General features: G+C 35.2%; 1 protein-coding gene across 1 annotated transcript in view; it reads right to left on the reverse strand.

The window, feature by feature from the left end:
* Positions 1-24,089, reverse strand: part of CWC27 (CWC27 spliceosome associated cyclophilin) — a 93,259-nt gene that overhangs the window by 6,977 nt on the left and 62,193 nt on the right. The window contains exons 11-13 of the mRNA XM_051788301.1: positions 20,094-20,191; positions 10,975-11,084; positions 8,134-8,237 (exon numbers count right to left, since the gene is read on the reverse strand). Coding sequence (XP_051644261.1) covers positions 8,134-8,237; positions 10,975-11,084; positions 20,094-20,191 — 312 coding nt within the window. The remainder of the gene's footprint in view (positions 1-8,133; positions 8,238-10,974; positions 11,085-20,093; positions 20,192-24,089) is intronic.

Below are 24,089 nucleotides of genomic sequence, written 5' to 3' on the forward strand. Positions count from 1 at the left end.
TTTAAATCAATAAATATTTTTCTATTAAAAATTCAGTTATGTTGATATTGTGTAACATACATAAATAGTATACTAACACTACATCCTTGACCTCTTCACAAAAAGGTTAAGTAGTTTAATGCAGGCATATGGTACTTTAAATAGACAACTGCTCCTGGTAGAGCAGTATGGAAGAATGCAAATTCCAGATGTTGTTCCAGACAGTGCACCAGTACAGAAAAACTTTACATAGCATTTACTACAAGGACACGGGAACCACCATATCAGAATGATTCATCCAGCCTAGCATCCTGTCTCTGGCAATAGCCTGTACAACATCTGATGCTCTGAAGTCAGTCAGCAAATCACCTCCCCAAGATAACACAAGCAGTCAGCCAGTATTGTATCACCATAGCACACAGCTGAAGAGAGGGAAAGGAGAGGAGAACATTTCTAGCACAAAAATACTCAGATTTTCATAACATTCAGCTTCTCTGGACACTCTCTATTTTATCCCTCCCTCTCCCCATTCAGAATATGTCCAAATCCTTACTGTTTAAACATGTCATTCAATGAGATGAAGTTGGGGTGCTTGAAAAGGTGTGTCAATAAGCAGGAAGCTTAACTAAGGCTAATAAAGATTTAGATGATTATTTCTTCATTCTTCACTAGATTTGCTGGCAATAAAAAAAATGTAAGATTTCCAGACAGTAAATCTAACACTAGATATCCCTTGAGTAAAGCATGGATCATCTCTGAATTTAAGTCAAACAGTAGTCAAGGCTCAGATGCCTAGTCCAAATAAACTCAGACATGGAGGAATTAACAAAAATAAACACACAAAACCCCCCACTCTAAATGCTCTGAGTTTCTCATGCATGCTGAACAGCTAGAAGCAATAAATACACAACTTGAGGAGAAGAACAATTCGTTAATATGAATTACTGACTGAAGCAGTGGGGTAGGGGTTAGCATTTACATATCAAGCAAGGTCTGACCACATTCTAGCAGTACAGCGGTGAAAGCGGGGAGAAAACTGGGGGGGGGGGGAAGATTTACAGCAGAAGGGTTTTTCTTCCTCTCTTCCTTTAAAAGTTAGTGGCAGTACTAAAACCCAAACAAATGCTTATTTTTTTGCCAAATAGAAAAGAAACCCCTCTTTCCAATGTGTTTCTAATATAGACCTCTGGCACTCATTTACCCTTTGTAAAAATCAAGTAAGTATTTTGTCAATTTTTTAAAAAGGTAAATCAATGGCCTTAGCAGGAGAGACCTAATACAGTGCCAGTTTTTCCAGACTAGAGGAACGTTGGCTCAAGTCTGGATGGGAGGAGGGGAGCAAACATGGCTTTAATCCATCTTTGTGCTTCACTGGCATAAATTACATCAGCATTTTTTCTGTCGTTCCCTAAGCTAGCATCGGCATGTGAAAGAGACTGCAGCTTAGTTTTCAGGGGTTTACTGTGTTTGTCACAGTTAAGCTTCTGCAACTGAATCTGCAGACTGGTGCTAATCTTAAGGAAGCCATATTTCATAATCCTAAATCTGAGGTATTATAGCAAAGAAAAAACCCAGTATTTTAGAAGATTTATATAAAGCTAGGTTTATAAAAGAAATACAACCAATATTTTTAGGTGTTTATCCTGAAGAATTTCACCATGCAAAGTTCGATAGTATATGCTGCATTAAATAGGAAATCCTGGTAACAAATTGTGAAAGACATTATCAAATTTAAATGGAGTGGATACTAACAGTGTGAATCATGATTTAGTTCTTAACAGCAATGAAATATTGCAATATAAAACCAGTCTGGCTAACTGCAACATTAACCTGATTCTGAAATTGCTATTTCCATTAAAAAAGATGCAAGCCCAAATCAATTCTAGCCTATACTCAAAAACACAAATTGAAGAGTGGTGCCTTGATCCTTTTTTTAGACTTAAATCTCTCTCTATTACAAAGCCTTTTACTGTGAGAACACAAAATAAGTGAAATATTATGTGTTTCCACTTCTAACTGTGCCAGATTTCTCACTGAAACCAACCCTAAATATTCTGAGAGAAGTTTTCCTTTTATTATTAACAAAAACATTTTTACAAGAAGATACAAAGCATAACTATTGATGCAGGATAGAGAGTACCTTCACTGAATATATAGATTTATTTTTTGTTTGTTCTGGAGAAAAATATAACTATCTCTACAAACTGGGTAAAAAACTGTACACTCAAATTGTAATTAATGTCCTGGCAGAAAGAGCTTAGCATTAGCACCCAATGTTGCCACAATATTTAAGTGGCCTCAGCAGCAGTTTTCAAAAATTCTGAACTGGGAACAGATTGGAGTATCTGACATATATAAATCAGGCTGCACTTTATATGTTTATCATTGAACTTCAGTGAGATTTTTGTTCACAGAAACAATAAATTAATAAAACCAGACCATTTCCCTTTAGTTTCTGCTATAATAAGGTGATCTGATCCATGTAAAACATCACTGTGCAAATCAAAATAATATTTTGTGACCAAGAAGAAGATATCTTTAAAAGATTTCATGGAGGTAACGATTTTAAACAGTGTATATCAGTAAATAATGCCAGTAAATTCACTTGAATAGGTTTTAATCCTCACTAACTTAACTGAGGTTTATCACAAGTAACTTGGAGGACAGTGGTCTTGATAACATTAATAATTACACAACATGCACATGAAACAATCTATTAAGCAAGACTTGAAATGCCTTTTTGTTTGAGATGGAAGATCTTTGCTGTGACACAATTTTAACAACAACCTTTTCACTGTAAGTTGAAGGGTATTTTCAGGCATTGACTTATTCACTTTGCTTTTAAAGAAATGTCCGTTTTCCCTACACCTCAAATTAGCCAACTTTTAGAATAGTTCAGACTCAACAAAGGTAACTAACCATATGAATTTTAAAATGAAAAACTATGTGAAAAACCATCACCTTATTGTGAATTCCCATTTTACTCATTCCTTCTTGTCCCACAGTATACCTGAAAGCTGAATGGATTTATGTTATTTCAAATAAAGAGTAAGTTTCAGAGTCTAGACATACTTCCAAAATTACTTAAGTGACTTATTTATATTTGTCGCTTAGTTACAGCACTCCACAGGGAAGAAAGAAGTTGATCTCTTCTAAAGATTAAGAAGCTTTGTATTTCACATCCTTACATTTCACCCAGGAAACACTGCAGTAGTTCAATTATGAGGCACTGGCATCATGTGCTATTAATTATATGAACTATGTAGGATGCTGGCAGCCACAGCCAAATTCTAAATGGCTGCAGAGTGCCTTCCTGAGAGCAGATAGAGGCCAGTGATGAGATCTGAATGCTGAAAAAGAAATCCTAAACTTCTAGCCAGGTGCAGAATGAAGAAAAATTACCGGGCTACACTGTAACACAAACCCTAAAATCAACTGGAGGTCTACTTGCAGCCCTGATGTGTGACTTGATGGGATTAATAACAGACCAAATCCCTCTACTGAGGATGATATAGACTTTGGCTTATTCCCTGGTGGCAACAATAATTTAAATGCACTTCACATAATCATGTTCATCTGGTAAGAACAGCTTTCACATGCTAATATTTCAGTTTCTATACTGAATACTGAAGGTCCAGCAGAATGAATTGGGCATCTTCCATGAAGTCCACGGAAGTTCATGGAATAACATAAAACCATGCTTCTCAGAAATCAGATTACCACCATGGAAATACTTTTCAAGCAGGAACAGAATACTGCCCCAATGGGATGTTCTTATCATAAAATGGCGTGGGTTGGAAAGGACTTTTAAAGGTCATCTAGTCCAACACCATGTCATAGGCAGTAACATCTTCAACTAGATCAGGTTGCTCAGAGTCCCGTCCAACCTGACCTTTCCAGGGGTGGGTCACCTCCCACCTCTCCAGGTGACCTGTTCCAGTGCCTCTACCTTCTGAGTAAAGATTTTTTTCCTAGCATGTAATCTAAATCTCTCCTCCTTTAATTAAAATCATTCCACCTCATCCTATCACTATCTGCCCATGTAAAAAGTCACTCTTCCTATTTTTATTTTTAATTCCCCTTTAATTTACTTAAATAATTACCACAATAAGGTTGCTCCAGAGCCTTTTCTTCTCCATCCTGAACAACCCAAATCTCTCAGCCTTTCCTCACAGAAGAGGTATTCCACTCTCCTAATAATTTTTGTGTTCCTTCTCTGGACCAGCTCAAAAGGGTCCACATCCTTCCTGTGCTGAGGAATCCAGAGCTGGATGCAGTACTCCATGTGGGGTCTCAGAGATCAGAGTAGAATCACCTCCCTCAACCTGCTAGCCACGTTTCTTTAGATACAGCTCAGGATGCCATTGGCTTTGTGGGCTGTAAGTGCACACTGTTCGCTCATGTCCAGCTTTTCATCCACAGGAACCCTCAAGTCCTTCTCAGCAGGGCTGCTTTCAGTGAGTTCTTCTCCCAGTCTAGGTGAAGAGTCTCTACTTGTGTTTGGGATTGCACCAATCCAAGTGCAGCACTATACACCTGGACTTGTTGAACTCCATGAGATTCCCACATGGGCCTACTTCTCAGGCTTGTCCAGGTCCCACTAGATAGCATCCTGTCCTTCTATGGGGTGAACTGCACTGCTCAGCTTCATGTTGTCTGCAAACTTGCTGAGGGTGCACTTGATTGCACTGTCTGTGTCATTGATAAAGATATTAAAGAGTACCAGTCCCAAGAAGAGAATCAATGGGCAGACACATCTTTTCAATCAATCCACAAAAAAATCCCACCATGATTTGCTAGCCTATGTGTCTTCCATGTCTTATCATGGCTAGGCTTTGCAAATGAAGATTAAGGAAGGCTCTATCCACATTTATTACAGGTACGCTGGTGGCTAATGAGGCCAATACGAGATAGACATATCCAACTGCAATCCATGTCTTATAAGGAACTGTAAACTTGGTTGGTTTCATGTACAATGTACATGAAAGGTATGGAGTGCTGATCCTTTTGAGTTGTCAGTTACTTGATAATGACAATTAAGCTTTAAATTTAAGAACACTACTGGAGTTGATTCCTGAACCTTTTTGTGCATTTTATCTGTGAGATTTCACAAGCAATTGGGACCCTTCATAGATATATGCTGAATTGACTTGGCAAGCAGATGAGCTTTCAAGAAGGAAAGTGGTGGTGGCTTCTTTACTACAGAAAATTCCATCAACTTAAAAGCTGTCATAGCACTAGATATACTTCAGTATGTCAATAAATCTTGCAGTTGCAGAAAGCCTCCATTTGTTTTCAAAGATCAGTGAGACAAGAATATAAGAAAATCCGGAATTCTGGTTAAGGACATGACAGGTGGATTTTTATAGCAGAGAATCTGTTCCTTCCAAAAAGACCAGTATTCCATCTGGAAAAGTGTAGATAAATATCTCTTACATTTCATAAGCATGTAAGGTTGGTAAAAATTCAGCTGGAGAGCCCTATTTTTAGGAGTAGGTAGCCATGTTCTAATGTCAAAGTGAAAAGTTTAATGTGGTAAGGGTTGGTTAGTTCATTTCCACTTAAGATTTTACTGGAGAAGAATACAATTATAGAACTGTACAGAGAGTATAATATGAAGGTTTGAATTGGAGAATTTAGAATTCATGTGATTTTGACAAACAAGAGTAGAAGTCTGAAAAATAGGATACAATTCAGAAAGTGCAGTGGCTGAATTCCAATAAGAGCAGTCAACAGCATGGGTACAGGACAGAGCTAGGTCAGGCAACCATTCAATAGGGAAAAACTTGTGGCTTAGGAAGGATTGGAAACCAGGCATGAAAGAAACAATGACAAATGAAATAATCCTTCCACTCAACACTGACAAAGGCTTAGCTGAGTGCTGTATCTAGTCTCAGATTTCACACTTTGAAAGAAGCACTCAGAACTCCCAGAATTACTTGATGGAAGGATGTTTCAGAGTACTAAGTAACACTCTTATCCTATTTGAAGAGATTTTGCATGGATTAATTAAAGCAGTCAATCTTTGTATGTAGTTGATTGCATCAGAATTTTTTTCTCTGATTGCTGGATTCTCTCTATGGAAAATATTTTGTCATGTTCATAGGGTCTGCATCATTAGTTTCATTATCTGCAGTTACTGCAACACCTTCTGGACTGAAATTTGGATTTGACTACTGCTGTAACTACTGGATATCATCATCAGAACCATGAAGAGTCACTACAACCTGAACAGGTGTCACATGCATGCAACTATATGTGTACAGCAGTCTAAGTCCTAAATAAAATGAATAGCAGCACTGTTCTGCACATAGCAGACATTTAGGCACTTTTCAGAAGCATTCTACTTTTCATGCAAGAAAAAAAAGAAGAAATATGACTCTCTTGTAAACAATGTGTATGGTGTTTGATAATTATTACCAGATTTTGCTGTCTAAGAACACATCTGAGGAAGTGTTGTGAAGAGGACTGAAGAGAAATGCATAATACTAAGTTTTAACGTGAAATACCAGAATCTTTGCTGAGACATTCTATTGCAACCTCTATTGCTATTTGAGAATTATTATATGTATGTCTGCAGCAATCAAAATCTAATTTCCCCTACAGAATTCCAAAGTATCATAATAAACATGGTATCTGCTCACAAAAAGGGTACTTGTAAGAAAAAAATGTCTGCAAACTAGTAGACAGACACATTTTTACAGCATCTGGGTACTTTAGAAAGACATGCTTGATCTGAGTTCTTCCAGGCATTCTTTTCCCTGTGGCTCCATATTGAGAACTATTGCTTATCCTTTTCTTTTAATGATTTGTCAGATGTCTTCAGTACTATTTGATCATTAGCTTTCTTTATTTGCTTACAGTCCAAATAAGGAAGAGTCAGATCATTACTTCATTCTTCACTTTCTCAAAGGCTGTATAGAGTGCTGCAGACATAGATGGAGATTATCTGGCAGAACTCAGTCACTCATTGTTGGCTTAAAATCTCAGCCAAGAAGACTTTTCCCCAAAATCTAGCTGAGATCCATCACAGTGGCAATGAAGTGTCATCTGGTTAGAGACTAATATGTAAACCAGATATGTCAAAGCGGAAGGCCCAGAGGGAATTGTGTCAATGTTCAAGAGGCATTTGGACAATGACCTGAATAAAATGCTTTAATTTGGTCAGCCCTGTGTTGGCCAGGCAGTTGGACCAGATGACTGTTGTAGGTTCCTTCCAACTGAAATAATTAATCTATAATTCTTGGAGAACTTAGAAGCAGCTCAGAAGAATCTCAAAATATCAGTGAAATCCAAGGATCTCAAAATTTATATTCTATGTTTTCCCTCATCCTCAAAGAGTCTGAGATAGAAAAAGACATAATGAAGGAAGAAAACATAGTTTGAAGAAACAATCAAATAATTTTAAGTCATCTGAGATACAGAAATATTGGTTGTCTTAAAACACTTGCCAAGAACTTTGTTAAAGTTGCTATTTTAGCTGTAGTTTTGCTGTAGCTGTGATGGTTTATGCATACAACTAAGGAAGAAGTTGTAGGCAGAGATAGCCTATTTTGTTGGACCAGCTATAATGTTTGCCTTACAAATAGAAATGACCTATCCTTACAAAACATTTTTGTTATGATTTTTTTTTCTTTTTTTCCAGTCAATTTATGCAGATATTTTTTGTAAGGATCTAACAGCTTGCAGCCTAGGACTTCAGGATCACACTTCAAATCATAGTGATTTTTATCCCCTTGTTTACCTAAGGTGGGTGGTTTGGATGAAAGGTGAACATGAGACAACAGGGTACAAAAGTTGCTTCCTTGACTGGGAAGTTTGAGGTAATAACTTCTGCAGTGCTTTACTGATTTCAGTGCTACTCCACTTCCTTGGGGTCACCCCGTACTTCAGATGACCCAGTTCATCTCATCCATCATTTAAAAATACTTATCAGCCTTAACACGGAGTTCTAGAAGAAAAAGCTGTATGTCTTCTATTCTCGCACCTTATTTTCAGAATGCTAAACCAACCAATTTTAGCCAACTCCTGATGCAGCAGTTATCTTTGTATTTGGTCTTTTCTGCTACTCAAATTTATGCTTACCAGTGAGACTATGTTAAGGCAGTAGGATTTTCATTGGCAAACACAGAAATCCAAATCAAAAAATCTCACCATCCTTCGTCATTATCCACATCAGGTTCAGAAAGCTCATTTTCAGGAGTTTCTTCAATTGCCTGGGATAATTTTGATTTAAATCGGTCCAGTAGTGCCAGTGTCTGAAATTAAACACATGGTTTTAGAGAAGTTGTATATTGTTCTATACATCTTTATTATTTTGAGAAATAGTACAATAAGATGGAAAAGTGATCTTTCCTATAAATTCAAAAGAAACACTTTAGAAAGGCAAGTGAGAGAGTGAGAGGCAGTGGGGGACATGGGAACAAGATTGTCTGGAGAGCACTCATGATGTGAGTGGGCAAACAATGCTGAGGCATCAAGAGCAAGCAGGGAGTGGGCCCATCAGGAATGAAAGAGCACTTCTCTGGCCATTCAGTGAATTGAAAATGCCTATTTAAAGGACAAAAACTTGTGTCTATTTACAGAATAAAACAGCTGATTAACACTGCTGACAATGAATTTTACTGTCTGAACCTGCTCTATCCTCTTGTAAAACAATCAGTTGTATAAATTACAGCTTTGAAGACCCAGTTTACTTGATATTTACACACTTTACATTGGCATTTTAAATCATGTATGGACATTGAAACAATTCAAAGCTTTTAACTCAAATAAAATGAACCACCTTAACCAATTCAGCAGATACAGGTCCTTATGCAGCATACATAAAGCTCATACTGATTTAAATTTGCTATTTTATTCTCAAGCTGATACTGCCCAGTCTTTCAGTTACAATGATGTCATCAAATCTCAGATGACACCTGAAGATCATACCACAGCTCTTGTTTCTGATCATCTGAAATGAGATTTTGATCATACAAGAATTGTATGCCTGAGCCTTGCAATGGGAGAGGAGGGCTCTACAAAAAAAGGGCAGAGCATACGAATAATTTGTATACCCCATAGTTTATCTTTTGCTGATATCTGAGACATTCCTGGAAACAACAGCATCAGGGAATAAGTGCTGAATTTATGTGGCAGGCTACATTTGATTTGTAGGTGATAGGTTGGCAACCTATGTTGTAAAACACCTCTATGGCTGTGTAGTTTTGTTTGGTCAAGTTTTTCAAATTTAAAAGAATAAAAACTAAACGAGAATAGAAAACAGAAATAGGAAATACCAGAAGTGTTCACTGGAATCAAATTTCCTTCTGGGAGCAATCTTAACTTGAAGAGTTTCCTGGGTTTTGAATTCTTTCAAAAACATATTTTAGCACTGCCAAATACAGATTTGAGGGATTTTTTGCATTTATTTTCTTTATTTTCTGTCTAATCTTCTGTTTAAGATGGAAGAGAGGAAAGTTTTGAAGATATTTGGGCTTGCAAATCATTCTAGTTCTATAGTTTTCCATACTATTGCAAACAAACACTGCACTTGCAACACCTGAGACAGCAAATCTCTGCCTAAGCCACCAGGAGAAAAGAAACTAATCCTTTTAACATGAAATTGTAACCAACAAAAGCCACATTCCTTTTGTCTTGTCTAATTTTCTCTGATGTCAGCATTTCTGTGAATAGAGCAGGTGACAGAAATAATTTTGAAATCTTAGTAGTCATTTTTGTAGTGAGTGACTAGATGCTATAGTATTGATCAAATAACGTTATAACTCGACCCTTGTAGAATTAGAAGGCTCGGACTTTCAATATCTAGCAATTTAAGAAAACATACCCTTCCCCCTCTTCCTTAACTGTTGCATAGAAGATGGAAAATGGTATTGTCCTGTAGGATCAATTACAAGGGGCAAAAGACTAGAAGAGGCACCCCACAAGTGAAGCAGATGATGATAAACTTGATTAATTATTGTTGAATAGTTTCCAGTAGGGTTATGTAAATAAAAATTAAGATCTATTAAAATATACATCCCTGTCATCTCGTTTTCCTGTGATGTTCAGGACAGGGCTGATATAAATTCATTAGACATGGTTTTATGTCCCTTGATCCACACTGCCAACAGAGCTTCAGTATTCTTTGATTAAAGACAATAGGATTTTGAATGTACAAAGTTTCCATAAACTACTTAGTTTAGAGTTAAATCATCTTGCTGCATGTATCAAGTTTTGCCAAACACCGCTTTGAAGTTACTAAGCCTCAATTTTCAATCTCTTCTCGATTCAACATTTGAATAGGAACGTCTTTGTAGCTAAACTGACATGCACTTACAAACCAATGTATTTGATGTGCTGCATAGATTTTAAATTGAAGGAAATTTCCACTTCATAGGCAGTTTCATATATTTAATACTTTCAAACTTTCCTATCTCAGAAAAAAATAAATGTTTTTGTAAAGTAAACTTTACATTGCTCATATTTGCATACTAAAGTCTACGGAAATCCTAACTAATTTTTAAACATAATTTTCATTATATTTCATAAAGCATTCTCTTCTTACAGTAGACTAATGAACTATTCCTGTTCATTGCATGACACCAAGGAGTACTCTTCAAAGCATAATTTAAAATGTTAAAAACCCCAACTAGAAGAGATGCCAAATATGCAAACTTCTGTCCCAGTGTTATCTTATGGCAAGTTGCAGAGCCAAGGAAAGCACTGTGTAGAAATGCAAATTCTCACAAATGTAATCAAGGATACCACTTCATGGTTAGCATTTCCTTTTGGAAGATTTTAGTGACTAAACTGGGAGCAGCTTCAAATACACATTGACACTTCACTTATCTTTCTACTTGGGTAATTAAAATATTTAATTTTACAAATAAAAAGATTCTTAGAAAGGTAAATTAAAAACAGATTTTAAAACTATATTTTTACACAAATGAAGAGATAAACATATTCAGAACTTTCTCTGTATTTTTTTTGCCCAGGCTATCAAACTATTACCTGATCTTCACGAGAAGCTCCTTTCTTTGGCTGCTGCTTTCGCTTGTCTTCATATCTTCTCTTCTCCTGAAGGTATTCTTCAACAACACTGTTTGGAGCAGGTTCCTCCTCTGAATAAGGAAACATATTTGGTTAAACAAATTAAATTTGGTTTAATGATTTAGTACCTTTTTGGAGATAATTTTTGACTTCTGAAATACCAAGAAAAACACTTCCATAAAACACTTCAGTTGTATTGCTTTCTCAGCAGCAGAATGATTTGCTACTTGCTGAAATGAAAAACACAACACTGTACTGGGCAGACAAGTAAAGAAATTTTTGTTTCAATTTTATTTTACTATGGAGCCAGGGAAAGCAGGATAACAGAAATAAAATCTCTGATGAAAACTGCTGAAATTCCTTTAACAAGTTGACCTTCATTTCTGAAGATCTTTCTTGGAGCAGATGAACTGTTATATGTACTAATATTTTGTGACTATTTGTTACACAGTAGACAAATATAGCCTATAGAAAAGTTCACAGTTTTCCTGTTTTGTAGGCTGAAGCAGTCACAACCCAAACCCTTGATCTTGCAAAAGGGAAAAAAACCCAGTAACATTTAAACTTGAAACAGAGTCCATTTTGTCAGTCAGAAAAAAAACCCCATTAGTAACAAGTTAATATCTAGACTAGTCAACAGCTACTCTCTTTTGTCTTTTTTTTAACATTGTCTTCTCTTGCAGAATATTCACTGCCATGACAAATTAATAACTTAACGGGACAAAAACTGAATTGGGAAAATGAACAACACCATCCTTTCACATTTTCTTCCTCTTGAATAGCATCAGGACATTTCACATATTGATTTAGTATTCTTGAACATTATGTACATGTATTTACAGAAGTGTTATTCCTGATAATGAGCAGAAGAATAAAGCCTCCAGATGTCCACTACAAATGATGAATAGAAAACATTTTTAGAGAAATTGTTTCAACAAATTTCAGGATATGCAGCCTGATGCACTGCAAATCTAAATCAAACTTGGTATCAGGTTTTTTTTAGATGATTGCTTACCGCTATACAGAAAAAGCTCCTGATCCCAAACTAATTTTCTCTCTCGACTGAGGTATTCTATGAAGTTTATGAACATGGCACTTCATAATAAAAGGAAATAAATTTGTAATGATGTATCTACATTTAAAATATTTTTATATTTCTGCAAATATATTATTTCCTTTTTATCCTAATTTCTATGTTGCATTTAAACAGCATTTAAACATTGCTACATCATATTTAAAAGGAAAATGAAACATACAGAGAATACAATTCACGGCTGGTTTATTTGCTGTTTTCCAGTTGATACTTTGCGTATAATGAAGAACAGTGGATTACAGGTACCAGCAAGAAAGAAAAAGCCATCTTCTAGAATGACCAAAATAGATAAATGCATATAAACACACATTTAGGGATGATTAAACAGCTGGATGAATGAAATCAAATCTGCCATAAAATTTCATGCAGCATTATATCAAATGAACTGAGAAGAACAGAAGTACAGCGTAAAACTATCAATCATAGTGGTTCAGCTCCATCTTTTCCCCTATTAGTCAATCTCTTCTACTAATAAAAAATCCCATTCTTAATTCAAGACCAACCCCTTGCGAAGACAATACACTTTTTTTGCATAAATGCATGTATCCAAACTTGTTGACTGTGTGGAAATAACATACTGTCTTGGTTTACTAACATTTAGCCTCTAGATAATTAATTTGAACTACAAAACCATCTGCTTCTTTATAGAAAACAACCTTTCAGGTGACATTTACAAAAAGGGGTGCTTTGAAGGGAAAAACAGTACCCTACGATTAATAGAATTGCCCACCTATGACAATCAAAAGAACTGAGAAAAGTGTTCTTGAATATGCATGAAAATGGCTACAAACATTTAAACCTGCAATCCACACTTTGATATACATATGCTGAATTTAAGAAAATGGGATCCCTAGTCATATAGGTCTTTTGACTAAGATTTACTCTAGTGCAGCTCAAATACAATTCTCATACAAAAAGGGTGAAATTCCTCTGCAGTTGTGTGTTTGTGTATTTTTATCCCACTCATATGTGTGTTAATACAAATAATTAAAATTTCAGTTAAAGCCTTCTCTTGAGATTATTGTTTCTTTGGTCTTTGCTTGTCAAGAGTTTTTCTAATCCTCAACTTCATTCTCTCTGTCTCCTAGGAAAGCCTTTTCATAAGACAGACAAAAGATAATCAGATCCACTTGAACTAACTTCAGCATGAGTCAATCAAAAGAGCCATGCACTTGTATGCATCATATTTCTGCATCTTTAATTAAAATGGCTTAAAGACATTGTATTTCTCCATGAGGTCTTACAACCTATTACTCCATATCAAAAGCAAGCAATTATACAGGAAGGATTTTCAAAAGCCCCTAAGTCAATGGGTTTCTTACACATTTTAAAACTTGAAAACTCCAATAATTTCAAAACCACAGCGTACTTTTTAATATAAATTATATATTCAATTTTTGACAGGCATTAAAAGTTCATGTTGAAAAAAAAATTATTTTGTGTCTGAATGAACTGTGGTAATTAGCAAACAAAAGAAAATGTCCAGAGGAGACTCTTGTTAATGGGAAGAATCCTTTTTAAATGTAAAAACAGATTGCTGCCTACTACTTCATATCTCCCAGTCGGCTTCCCAGATCCCCTCCAAATCTTTTGCAGTAGAGTTAAAAAAAGAGAAACTACACCAATGTATGATGGACTTGACAGACACATGAAGCTTGACAAATTTAGGTCCAGTTTGCTGATTCAGCAAAAGTATAAGGATCATGACTTTGGTAATAATCTCCTTAACCCAAAAGGATTTTTTGGACAAAAATTAACAAAACATGACACGGATACACAGAAGTGAAATAACAATTAAATTAAATTTAGGTATTGCAAGATGCAGAAGATGACAGTTTAAGTTACAGGGATTTTGCACACTTGTGCCCTGAAGCATTTCATCACAGTGTAATCTCTCCTTTAGTTTGAACAAGTTGCTGGGTACATTCTATCAGTAAGGAAGGTGAGGAAAAAGAAAAAAAGAAAAAGATAACCCTCCCTATTGACAATACATTTCATCCTACTTTCAACAGAATTTGTAAGTCTATTACTATTTATCTCAGCTAGCTTGAGTTACTACCAAGAGACTCCTCATCTTACTGTGACAAAGACTTTATCATTTAAGTAATTTATTTTCTTTCAGATAGATTCTTCTATCCTGAAATTATTCCTCTAGGGAGGAACACATGCAAACCCAATGGTGTAATCTAACATAAGACTTTGGTTTTAGGACATGGTTTACAATGATAGCCTGAAACTAAGGAGGAGATTCTGAGGTCTTTAAGACAGAAAGGAAGAGACTGATTTTTAAAAAAAATACAGAAGAGCTTATTTTGCCCTCACTTAAATTAGGAACAGTTCAAATTATGTCAGTCTATAACTACAAAACAGCAGAAATATAACAAAGACAGAACTTGATCCAAAGGCGTTGAACTGAAATGATGTTTAGGGATGGCTTAGGGATGGATCAATCCCTAATATGAAGTGAAGCAGAAAAGAAAGCTTGATAGTTTTAACCTAACTCCTAAAGCACCTGCTAAATTTAACAGCATAACAAACACTCAACGGAAGTTGCATCAGATAGGCTCTATTTTGGAAACTGCAATTTTATCTTCTACCTTATAGAAACCAAGAAATATGAATTCTAGTTCAGTTGCCTGAAAAGCATAATCACTGCTTATGTTCATACACATATTGCCCTCAATGACTGAGATCCATTTTTATCATTGCAGGTGGGGTAACTTTGCCTTAGCAAGTCCACCAACTGTGTCACAGATAAGGTACAATTTTACACAAATGTATGACAGTGTGCATAAAATTTTCCACAGCACGAACCTTTTTTTGACAAACCAAAATTACTTGTAATTAGAATCTGTTACAAAATCTACATTTTTTTTTCCTTTTTAAAAAAGAGATAATGAAGCTGCTTATAAAACGTTTGTTGGAAAAAGAAGGAGTTTGGTTTGCTGAAAGTATTATCAGAAACAGACTAATCTTCTGAAGGGCAGAAACAATACATACTGTCACAGAGAAAAATACATGCTGATTTTGAAGGTTTAATGTCACTAGGAGAAGAGTAAGAGCCTATAGTGCTGACAATGACCAGTGAAAGAATTTTCGTTTATGTTTTTTCTTGATGAAAAGAAAGCATGAAGATTTTTACACAGACCTTACATTACAAAACATTCCTTATGTGCTGGACTGCACAAAAATAATCCCATTAACTCTTGTAATGCACTTTGCATATGTAATCATGAGTTCATGCAGAACCAAGGTAAGATAATGAGAGTGTACAAAGATATCTATAATGAAAGGCATCCCAGTTTATTTAGCAAGGTTTGTGTATAGTTTTAAGTGTGATGTACCCATACATTTTCTTCAGTATCTCAAATGCATTCTTTAGCAACTTTGATGACACATTTCATATGACAAAAGACCTACTGGACAGAAACTTCAAGAAATACATGGCAGAGCTAGATTAAATACCAAAGGGAAAAAACAAAGACTTGTAAAAACCTTAAAAACTCCTTGTTTGGAGTGGCAGAAGTTATGATGAAGGTTTCAGTGAATTAAAATAAGAGGCCTAAACCAGATTCCTGTATTTGTGCATTATATTCCACTTTCAGCTCATCAATATTCAGTTTATATTGCATTCTTCTGGAATTATGGAGGTAGGTAGTACTGACATAAAAAATCTTCATGAGACTGAAATCTTGAAAACAGAAGCTGTGTTTGTTTCAAACCAAACAAATCCCTTAAGAATTACACAAGAAATTCTGATATCCTTTAATATTTCAGGAATTAAAATGGAATTCCTATCAGAAGTGACAAATGGAGAACTTAAAGCCACTTTAGTGGCTTAATTAATAGTCAAGACAATAACACACTTCTTCTAGAATTCAGGAAAAAATTTTCTTACAGTTTTCATACTATGTATATGACTATACAATATAATTTTATGCTTGAAAGAATTTATAACATACTCTCCCATATATTTTTGTTCAGAACTAGTTCTACTTGTGGTTTTCTTTGCACCTTCAAGAAATGTTCAGTTACTGTTGCTATAGCTCTGGCTGATCCTGAAGAGACACAGTTGCCAAGAAGTAAGGTAAGAGTCAGGAAATATTTAGCAACTGTGAACAACTGAATAGATTGGCTTACAGAATGAGCTTCCAGGGTTGGACTGATTACTGGATTTTCAGTTTTCTACAGTGAAAAAGTAACAGTTCTAGAACAAACTTACTAGTTCATTTAGCCAACATAAATAATAAAACCTTAGAAGTAATTCCTAGAGCTTCAAAACACTTATTGGAAAGAGCAGAGCAGATCTGTAAAATAGTATGAACTGCAAGTTTCTAGAAAATATTTTCTGAACTTTGGTAGCTTTTATGTACACAGTCCTAGTCTAAAATGCAGTTAATTTTTGAATGTCAGCAGATTTTGAGTACATGCTTAAGATTACTACTAAAATCAAAGCAGGCTTACAGTGAGATTTTATCCTCTTCTGCAGACAGAGAGACATGAGGAAAAAAGCATTCACTTTAGCAAGGAAGAAACTGAATAGGGAATGCTCAGTATTATTTAATGAAATTGAAAGAAAAAAAATTGTAAACAGTGGAAGAAAACAAAGTTTTGCAAAAGTGACACGTCCAAGATGGATACTTTGATACAATGCAGCTATACTGGATCGACTAAAAAAAAATCTTCATACTTAATGCATTTATGCTGTGAAGTTCCCAAACCACCTAAATTTGAAAGTTGTTGTGTTCACAATGTTCTCAAGGGTGCAAAATTTTGTTAAAAGTTTCAGACTTCAAGAAGGCATTCTTCTGTGTAAGACAGACCTTAAATCTTTGAGTGCTCCTGACAGTACCCAAATGTAATAATAAAACAGAAATAAAACATAATCTTACATTGGCATCCTCACTTGATTTTGAGAATTTTCTTAACACTTAAATCATTTGCTTACCATATCACAATTAAACACAAAACAGAAAATACTGCATGCCTCAGTAGAACTTTTACACTTGAATGTTGGTTTTTACATTAGTTGTAAGGTTTCTGTGCTCAGACTATTTTGTAGCTTTTCTGTTTTTGCATGTGTAACAATTTCATAATCCACAGAATATCAGACCATTTACAAAAATATTCTACCATGAAAAACTAAAGTATTACTTAATAAATATTCCTATTACTTTAAACCAACATATAGTTAAAACAACTGGGCAGACATTATTCGTCTAAAGTAGATTTCACTGAAGTATATTCACAGGTTTACACTACAGAACTTTGAAAAGTGTATCTTTTTCAAATATTTGACCAAGTACTTCAAAATGCTGAAGTAATTCAGCACTCAAATTGTAGTGTTTGATGTAATTTCTGGCATCACTACAACAAATGTCATATAAAAGAAAAACATCTTATTTAAAGTTGACAGCAGTCTGGCATAGTCAATAATAACTATTCACAAATTGGAAGGCTGGTTATAATCTAACATACATGGAGGGATTTATTTTTTTTCTCTGACCTCTTGAAACAATGTAAACACTTAAATTTTCACTCCTTAGTCTTTCTTAATTACTCTAATCTCTGAATACAGAAAAATATTAGGTAGGCATACTATGTCACATGAACAATTTGAAGAAGTGATACTAAATGTGATGCCAATACTAATATAGATCTGACAGTGAACTTAAAATAGATGTGTCACACTGCCACCAGTTCATCAGAATCCTCCAGAATTAAACTCAATCCTGCATCAAGTCCAGTATGACCTAAGCCTTATTCTCACAGTTCTGTAGTCTTCAGTGAATTTCTCCCACTATGGTTGCAAGTCTTGGCTTAGACGCAATGTTTTTTAATCAAGCACAGAATCATAATAATGTGGTTACATAGCCTCTGAACTAGCATTTTTTCCTAATGCAGCCAGCTAAAAGCATAGGCAGACATACTGCAAGTGTCTGCACCATCTGCACAGATTCACCTGATACAGCATGACACAACTCACTCTCCATTCCACATTGCCCAAGAGTACAGGCAGAGAACAATGGAAAGACATCCTGCTACATGCACATTAATTTCCTGATAGCAGTATGTTTTAAATATATGCAATTTCTTATATGTAAACTAATGTGGAATAGGTAAACTATTATACTTTTAGCAGACTTCCTCCATGTCGATAGTTTTATGGCGTTGAAGAATATTCAGGCCAATAAATACAAAATGATTAAGTGAGATATACTAAATGCTTTTAACTTAGGGGCAAAATTAATTACTTGGTACAAAACTTCTACCGCTGTAAGAGTTCATTGTATTCAAGATAAATTGTTTCTAAAGTCTATTCTATTATTCTCTGTAAATTCTGTTTCATAGTAAAGGCATGCTTCATTCCTTTCACTTAACCTCTTTAAATAGTTAGGATTCCACCCTTCCATCCCACTCCCTACATAAATTACACATATCTTCAAGTATCTTCTAATAAATCAGTTCGCATAGTCTTCTGCTAGTTTTGGGTGGCTTTGTTAATTTTTATCCAATTCATCCATTTCATGAGTTCATTATCTTTTTTTGGTGGTACAATACTTAGAACTGAGTGCAATAATACAACTGCACTTTTACAGTTAAGGCATTTGTAGCAAGAATCTTGCAGCAAGAATTCGTAACAAGTGACAGCCATATCATGAAGAAACTTCATGTTCAGTTTGTTTTCTAGTACAAACCTGAAACAGCTTTCGCTATATTTTTATTGATCATTTTATCCTTCACCACTTGCATCTCATTTAATGTCTTTTTAATTTTGCCTTAAATTTTAGAACATGTTTATTTTCAGAATTTTTAGTTAGGTTCTCCAATAACTAGTTGAATAGGTTCTTTCCTGCCATCTATCTTTCTCAACAGGTACTGGAACAGACTCCTTCCTATAATGAAAAGGAAAACCAAGACAATTCAAGATTATTTGGCATTAGCCATTACCTACAGATTTTCAACAGGTTTATCTCCTACTTGCTATTTATTTCAAAGAAAGTATAAAACCCCCGGCAACCCGAGTATATACGGGCTTTGCTTGAATAAGAGGTAGCCTTGCAAACTGGACCACAGTACTAACTATGAGTATTGCCCAAGTATTACTTTAGTGTGTCACTGTAAAGGTGGTTTTCTTTAAATTACAAAGTCCTCTAACTTAACCCACCTGGAATGGAGATAAGGTTTAAGCAATAGTGTAAGAACTGGTATATATGGTACTATTCAAGATAATTTATCATATATGTACTTAAGGACTACTCTTTACCTCCTCTATACTTCTATTCGCAGTTCTTTTTTTATATGGCCAGTGACACCAATCATTATCTTGCCAGTGATTGTACAGGATTCCTAGAATTTTTTCAGAGTCACCAATTTGTAACATTTGGTGCCAGATTTCATGTACAGCTCGCAACTTGAGTGTTTAAAAAACGCTCTCTTCTGTTTCTTCAGTTCAGCTAATAAAGGGTGTTACATCCACGTGGAATAAAATGTGCACCTTACATACTATCATAAATGTAACAATTTATGCACATTTAGAAAGAAAAAGAGTATAAAATCTGCCTGACAATGAAGCGGGCAGCTGAAGATCCCATTTTGCTAAGGTTTAGGTAATATATGGTAATAATTTTCTAAATTTGCTGTCCCAAAATACATAAACGTTTGAAGTCAGCACCTTTGAGTTCAAAGTTAATCATCTGCATTTAAGTACCCTTCCAAGTCAGAATGTCAAGAATACTTTCCAAGTCAGAAGTCACAGCACACATGTAATAAAGGACATTCGGAAGGAGAAATACTACCTCATGTGAAAGAATGAATGCTACCTGTACATTATTCTTATATACTGACATCATTACATTCCTACTATTCTTAAGGAAAGAATCTACATTTCAAGAACAGAATGCCCACAATTTATCCACATAAAACACAAAACTAAAAAAACTTTAAAGACTGCAATGTTAACTGGAGATCTACACGAAACCCTTACCTTCTTTCTCTTTGGGTTTTAAAGCTCTTTCTTCTTTTTTCTGCTTTGCTTCCAGCAGTTCACGTTTCAGCTGTCGCACTTCTTTCCGTAGCTCCTCACTGCAAAGAGAAATATTTATATGAATATAATCTTCTGAGAATGTACAGCCACTCAGAAGAAATGGAATCAAAGTTAACGGGCATTAGATCTTTGATATAAACAAATGGAAGGTATTGACTCACTAATGCTAAGAACATAGCTTAAAAATCAATTAGGAGCTAAGAAAGTTCATATTTTCATTAGAAGAGACAACAGAAGAACATTAACAGATGTCTTATTTTAAGACCCCCTAAGAAATTAAGAAATATGTCAAAGAAATGAATAATAAAATGAGGAATCCCTATCTGAAATTTACTTTAAACATTTTAATATTTAACCATGAGAACCACACAAGGAGAATTTGAAACAGAGGCATTGCCAAATAAATATTACATATGTTATAAAACTCTGTTTACTGAAGCAATAAATCTTAGCATCCTGGATTGGAGAAGCAATGTAGTGTTACGTGACAAAGACATGAAATGTATGTAATCATATATTACTAGAAATGAAAATTAATTTCATGTTACAAATTTTACAAAAATCTCAAGTGATAACACCAGAAAGAAGAAAATAAAATTTGCAAGTCACTGTGCCAATATCAAATGAAATATTTGTCTTCACAGAATTGTAAGGTATCCCTGCAAGATAAGCCAGTCCAGCTTCCTTGTTCAAAGCATGGCCAAACAGAGTAGATTGCTGAGAGCACTGGCTGTTAAGGTTTTGAATATCCAGAAATGGAGACTCCATGTCTCCAGGCAACTACTTCTTGTCCTTACTCAATGCAAAAAAAGCTCTTCTGTAAATTCAATTTAAACTGAATTTCAGCTCATATCTATTTGTGCCCATCTAATGGTTATCCTATGTAAAAGAATTGATAACTGCTTCAAATTTTCTGGTGTTAGAATATATATTTTGCACTTTTAAAAAAAATTTTATTTTCAATTAAGGTCTGGTTGATTTAGTATTCACCACAGTCAGTGAACAGCAGAAATTATTACAATGCAGGAACATGACATGCAAACATGTCCCTGCAGTTGTTTTATGTACCTCAATTCTCATCTGTAATATTTACAACATAACAGCCCTTTTTAAGGAAAGACTTGGAACTGGGGGGTGATGACCCCTCTTTCATTTCATTTTCATTTGTATGTACGCACAAATACAGAGTCTGTGAAAAGCACTAGCAAAAGAAGACTGTCACTGTAAATTTATTCAAACAGTCAACCACAGCAGTAGGTCTTCATTTTCAACAGAATGGCGGAAACTACACTAAGCTACATTAACAGCTTTTTCGTAAGACTACAGTTCTACTTTTCTATCCCAAGAAGAAAATCATAGGGGAAGATAAAGAGACATTTTTAATCGAGGTAACTTGACTGCTTTTCTAGAAATTGGGAATAGTATGGTAAGCAAGCTGTATTACAATACAAATCTAGTATACTGCAACATTTTCTTACGGAAGTTGCATGGTAGGAACAACACAGGCCAATGAAAGTATGTTTAAAATATTTAGAGTGTCAGACAGTGATAGCAACACAGTGAGAGGGAGTTACAAATGATACTTAGTAACAGAGCCTAGCATACCAGTTTTCCTGTAACAGGGACCCATTTACTCTTATGCTTAGTTATCCGAACACTACTGCAGCATTAACAATGAACTAGCTAATGACAACTACTCAGCTCCCCACCTCCTTGTTTTTCCCAATGGAAACAGGTTTTTGTACAGAACACAGAAGGTCTTAATTCCTAGAAAGACTAATTCCAAAATGTTTTTTTCAAGCCCCTGTATGATCAGTACTAGGCAAATAAAGGACTTGGTTCTTTATATAGGCTCTACACTTCTGAAACTTTTTATTCCTAGGCACATTTTGCCAATTTAGGTTGATAAGAAAGGCAATCCAAAAACGCTTCATGCTTAAGAGGAAGCCATAAAAACTGGCTGATAGGAAAGCCATACTACAGTCATTTACTGGAACAGAAGTAGAAATGGTTCCTGACTTGGTAAACAGGAAAATGTCAAACTGATAAGGCAGAGCAGAGTCCAAGTAAGAATCTGTACCAAGTACCAAGTCTGTACCTGCCCCTTTCATCTTTGAGGCATAGGCTTTTGCATGTTGTAAATTTGCATTCAGGTTTCATATAATATAGCTGTTGGTTTGTAATCAATTAGGTAGTTGCCTGCTGTCCTTGGAAAGTTTCTGTTGCTACAAAGGCTTAGCTCTCTCTGCTCCATCCTTGTCCCACTGATTCCTCGGTTCCAGTGCTACACTGAAGGCTCTCCTCTTCCTCTTGCTTCCTGCTTCTTCCTCCTCTTGACACTTCCTGCCACCTGGGAGCTGCTCTCCCTCCCTCAACACAGAGAGGTACTTCCAGAGCAGGTGTAACCTTCCTCTGCAGAAGACTGAAAAAGATCTAGCTAAATGGTTCATAAGTCCAGAATTTTCAGATTCTACTCAGAAGAATAAAATTATTTTATGTAGAAAATTTACAGTGAAATCAAATCTAGGATTCCATTTGAATTTCTGTTTCAGTAGTGGCTTAGTTTGATAGGGCTGTGAACAGTTTGATAGGACTGACAGGAACTATTTTACTAGTAATCTCTAAGTCAGCAATAAAGTGAATAAAAAAACAATTTTGCTTGCACCTAATGGCTGAACAGTACCTTTTCTTAACTCCAACACAGCAAAAGTATCTTCATGACTTATTTGCAGTTTTATGTACTTCATGGTGAAGCAGGCCTCAGACAACACAGAAGTATTGGTCTGAAAAACCTTCTTCCATTTTCTATGATCTCAAGGTTAAAAGATTATATTAATTAATTATTTCAATACATAAACTGCAAAAGTTTCTTAACTCCAAGCCTATGACTGTTTCAGAGATTAATGTCACAAGTCATACAAAGCTCGAACACCCTAAGAACCTAGACATATGCATATGGCTAGACAAACTCCACACACAATCTGATAAAGACTGCTTGACCTTAATCTTCCTACTGAAAGCAGACTTTGGTGGATCAAGATTCCATCCCTATGAAACGCAATAGGAAGAAGTGGCTTGCACACAAGACTAAAGGTTAATAACAAAACTCTTGTCTTCATTTGTCACTAAGGGTCTAACTCATAAGTGAGCGCACACACAATTGCTACACTGTGTCCTCAGCTGATGAGCTGTGAGCAAGTGTAGATCCAAAAACTCGTTACAGTGTTGTTACAGTTTTGGTACCTTAGCCATTTTACTGATTCAAGCTCAGTTGATTTTTGACTTGAATAAAGTGCTGGCAAAACGCACTTAGTAGTGCTTGTTTACTAAAGGAGCTCTTCCATCTGTCAGGTTTTATTTGTACCAGAAATAAAGCTTTATATTTCAATATACTTTTATCTTAATATTGGGGTCTTCTGCAGTTCTTTTCTTAATGACATATATTCCATGCTTCAGCTTTCTAATATTTTTTACTTTGTATTTTTGATCAGGAACTAATACTTAATTAATAAAGAATAAAATCACTTGGAAATTTAGTCAAATACTTTAAGTTAAATGAATGCAATTTTTCTAAGTGCCATGTACTAAAGGTGTCTTTCTGAAAATAACTAAGAGTCTTCGAAACTGACAAAGTAATTTAATTCAAAAAGGAGATGTTTTATATTCTATTCACTTCACTCTGGCAAAAGAAAAGAGAATTGATTACAGAAATAAACAGTAACTCTGACTTTGAGGTAAGTCACCATATGATCATACTTGCTTTGCTATGCAAAAGCTCAAAACTGCTCCTTTTCTTAGGATTATGGAAAGATTTCAATGATGAAATCTAATAGGACTGGCATATTTATTAAAGACTATATGGGCAATCACTACTGTCTTTTAATTTCCATAAACCTGAGTGTGAATAGGTGCATCACATTATAAAAGCTTCAGAGA

The sequence above is a fragment of the Manacus candei genome, unplaced genomic scaffold (assembly GCF_025592945.1).
Source record: "Manacus candei isolate 608988 ecotype Guabito, Panama unplaced genomic scaffold, ASM2559294v1 h1tg000024l, whole genome shotgun sequence".
In the NCBI taxonomy this organism is placed as follows: Eukaryota; Metazoa; Chordata; class Aves; order Passeriformes; family Pipridae; genus Manacus; species Manacus candei.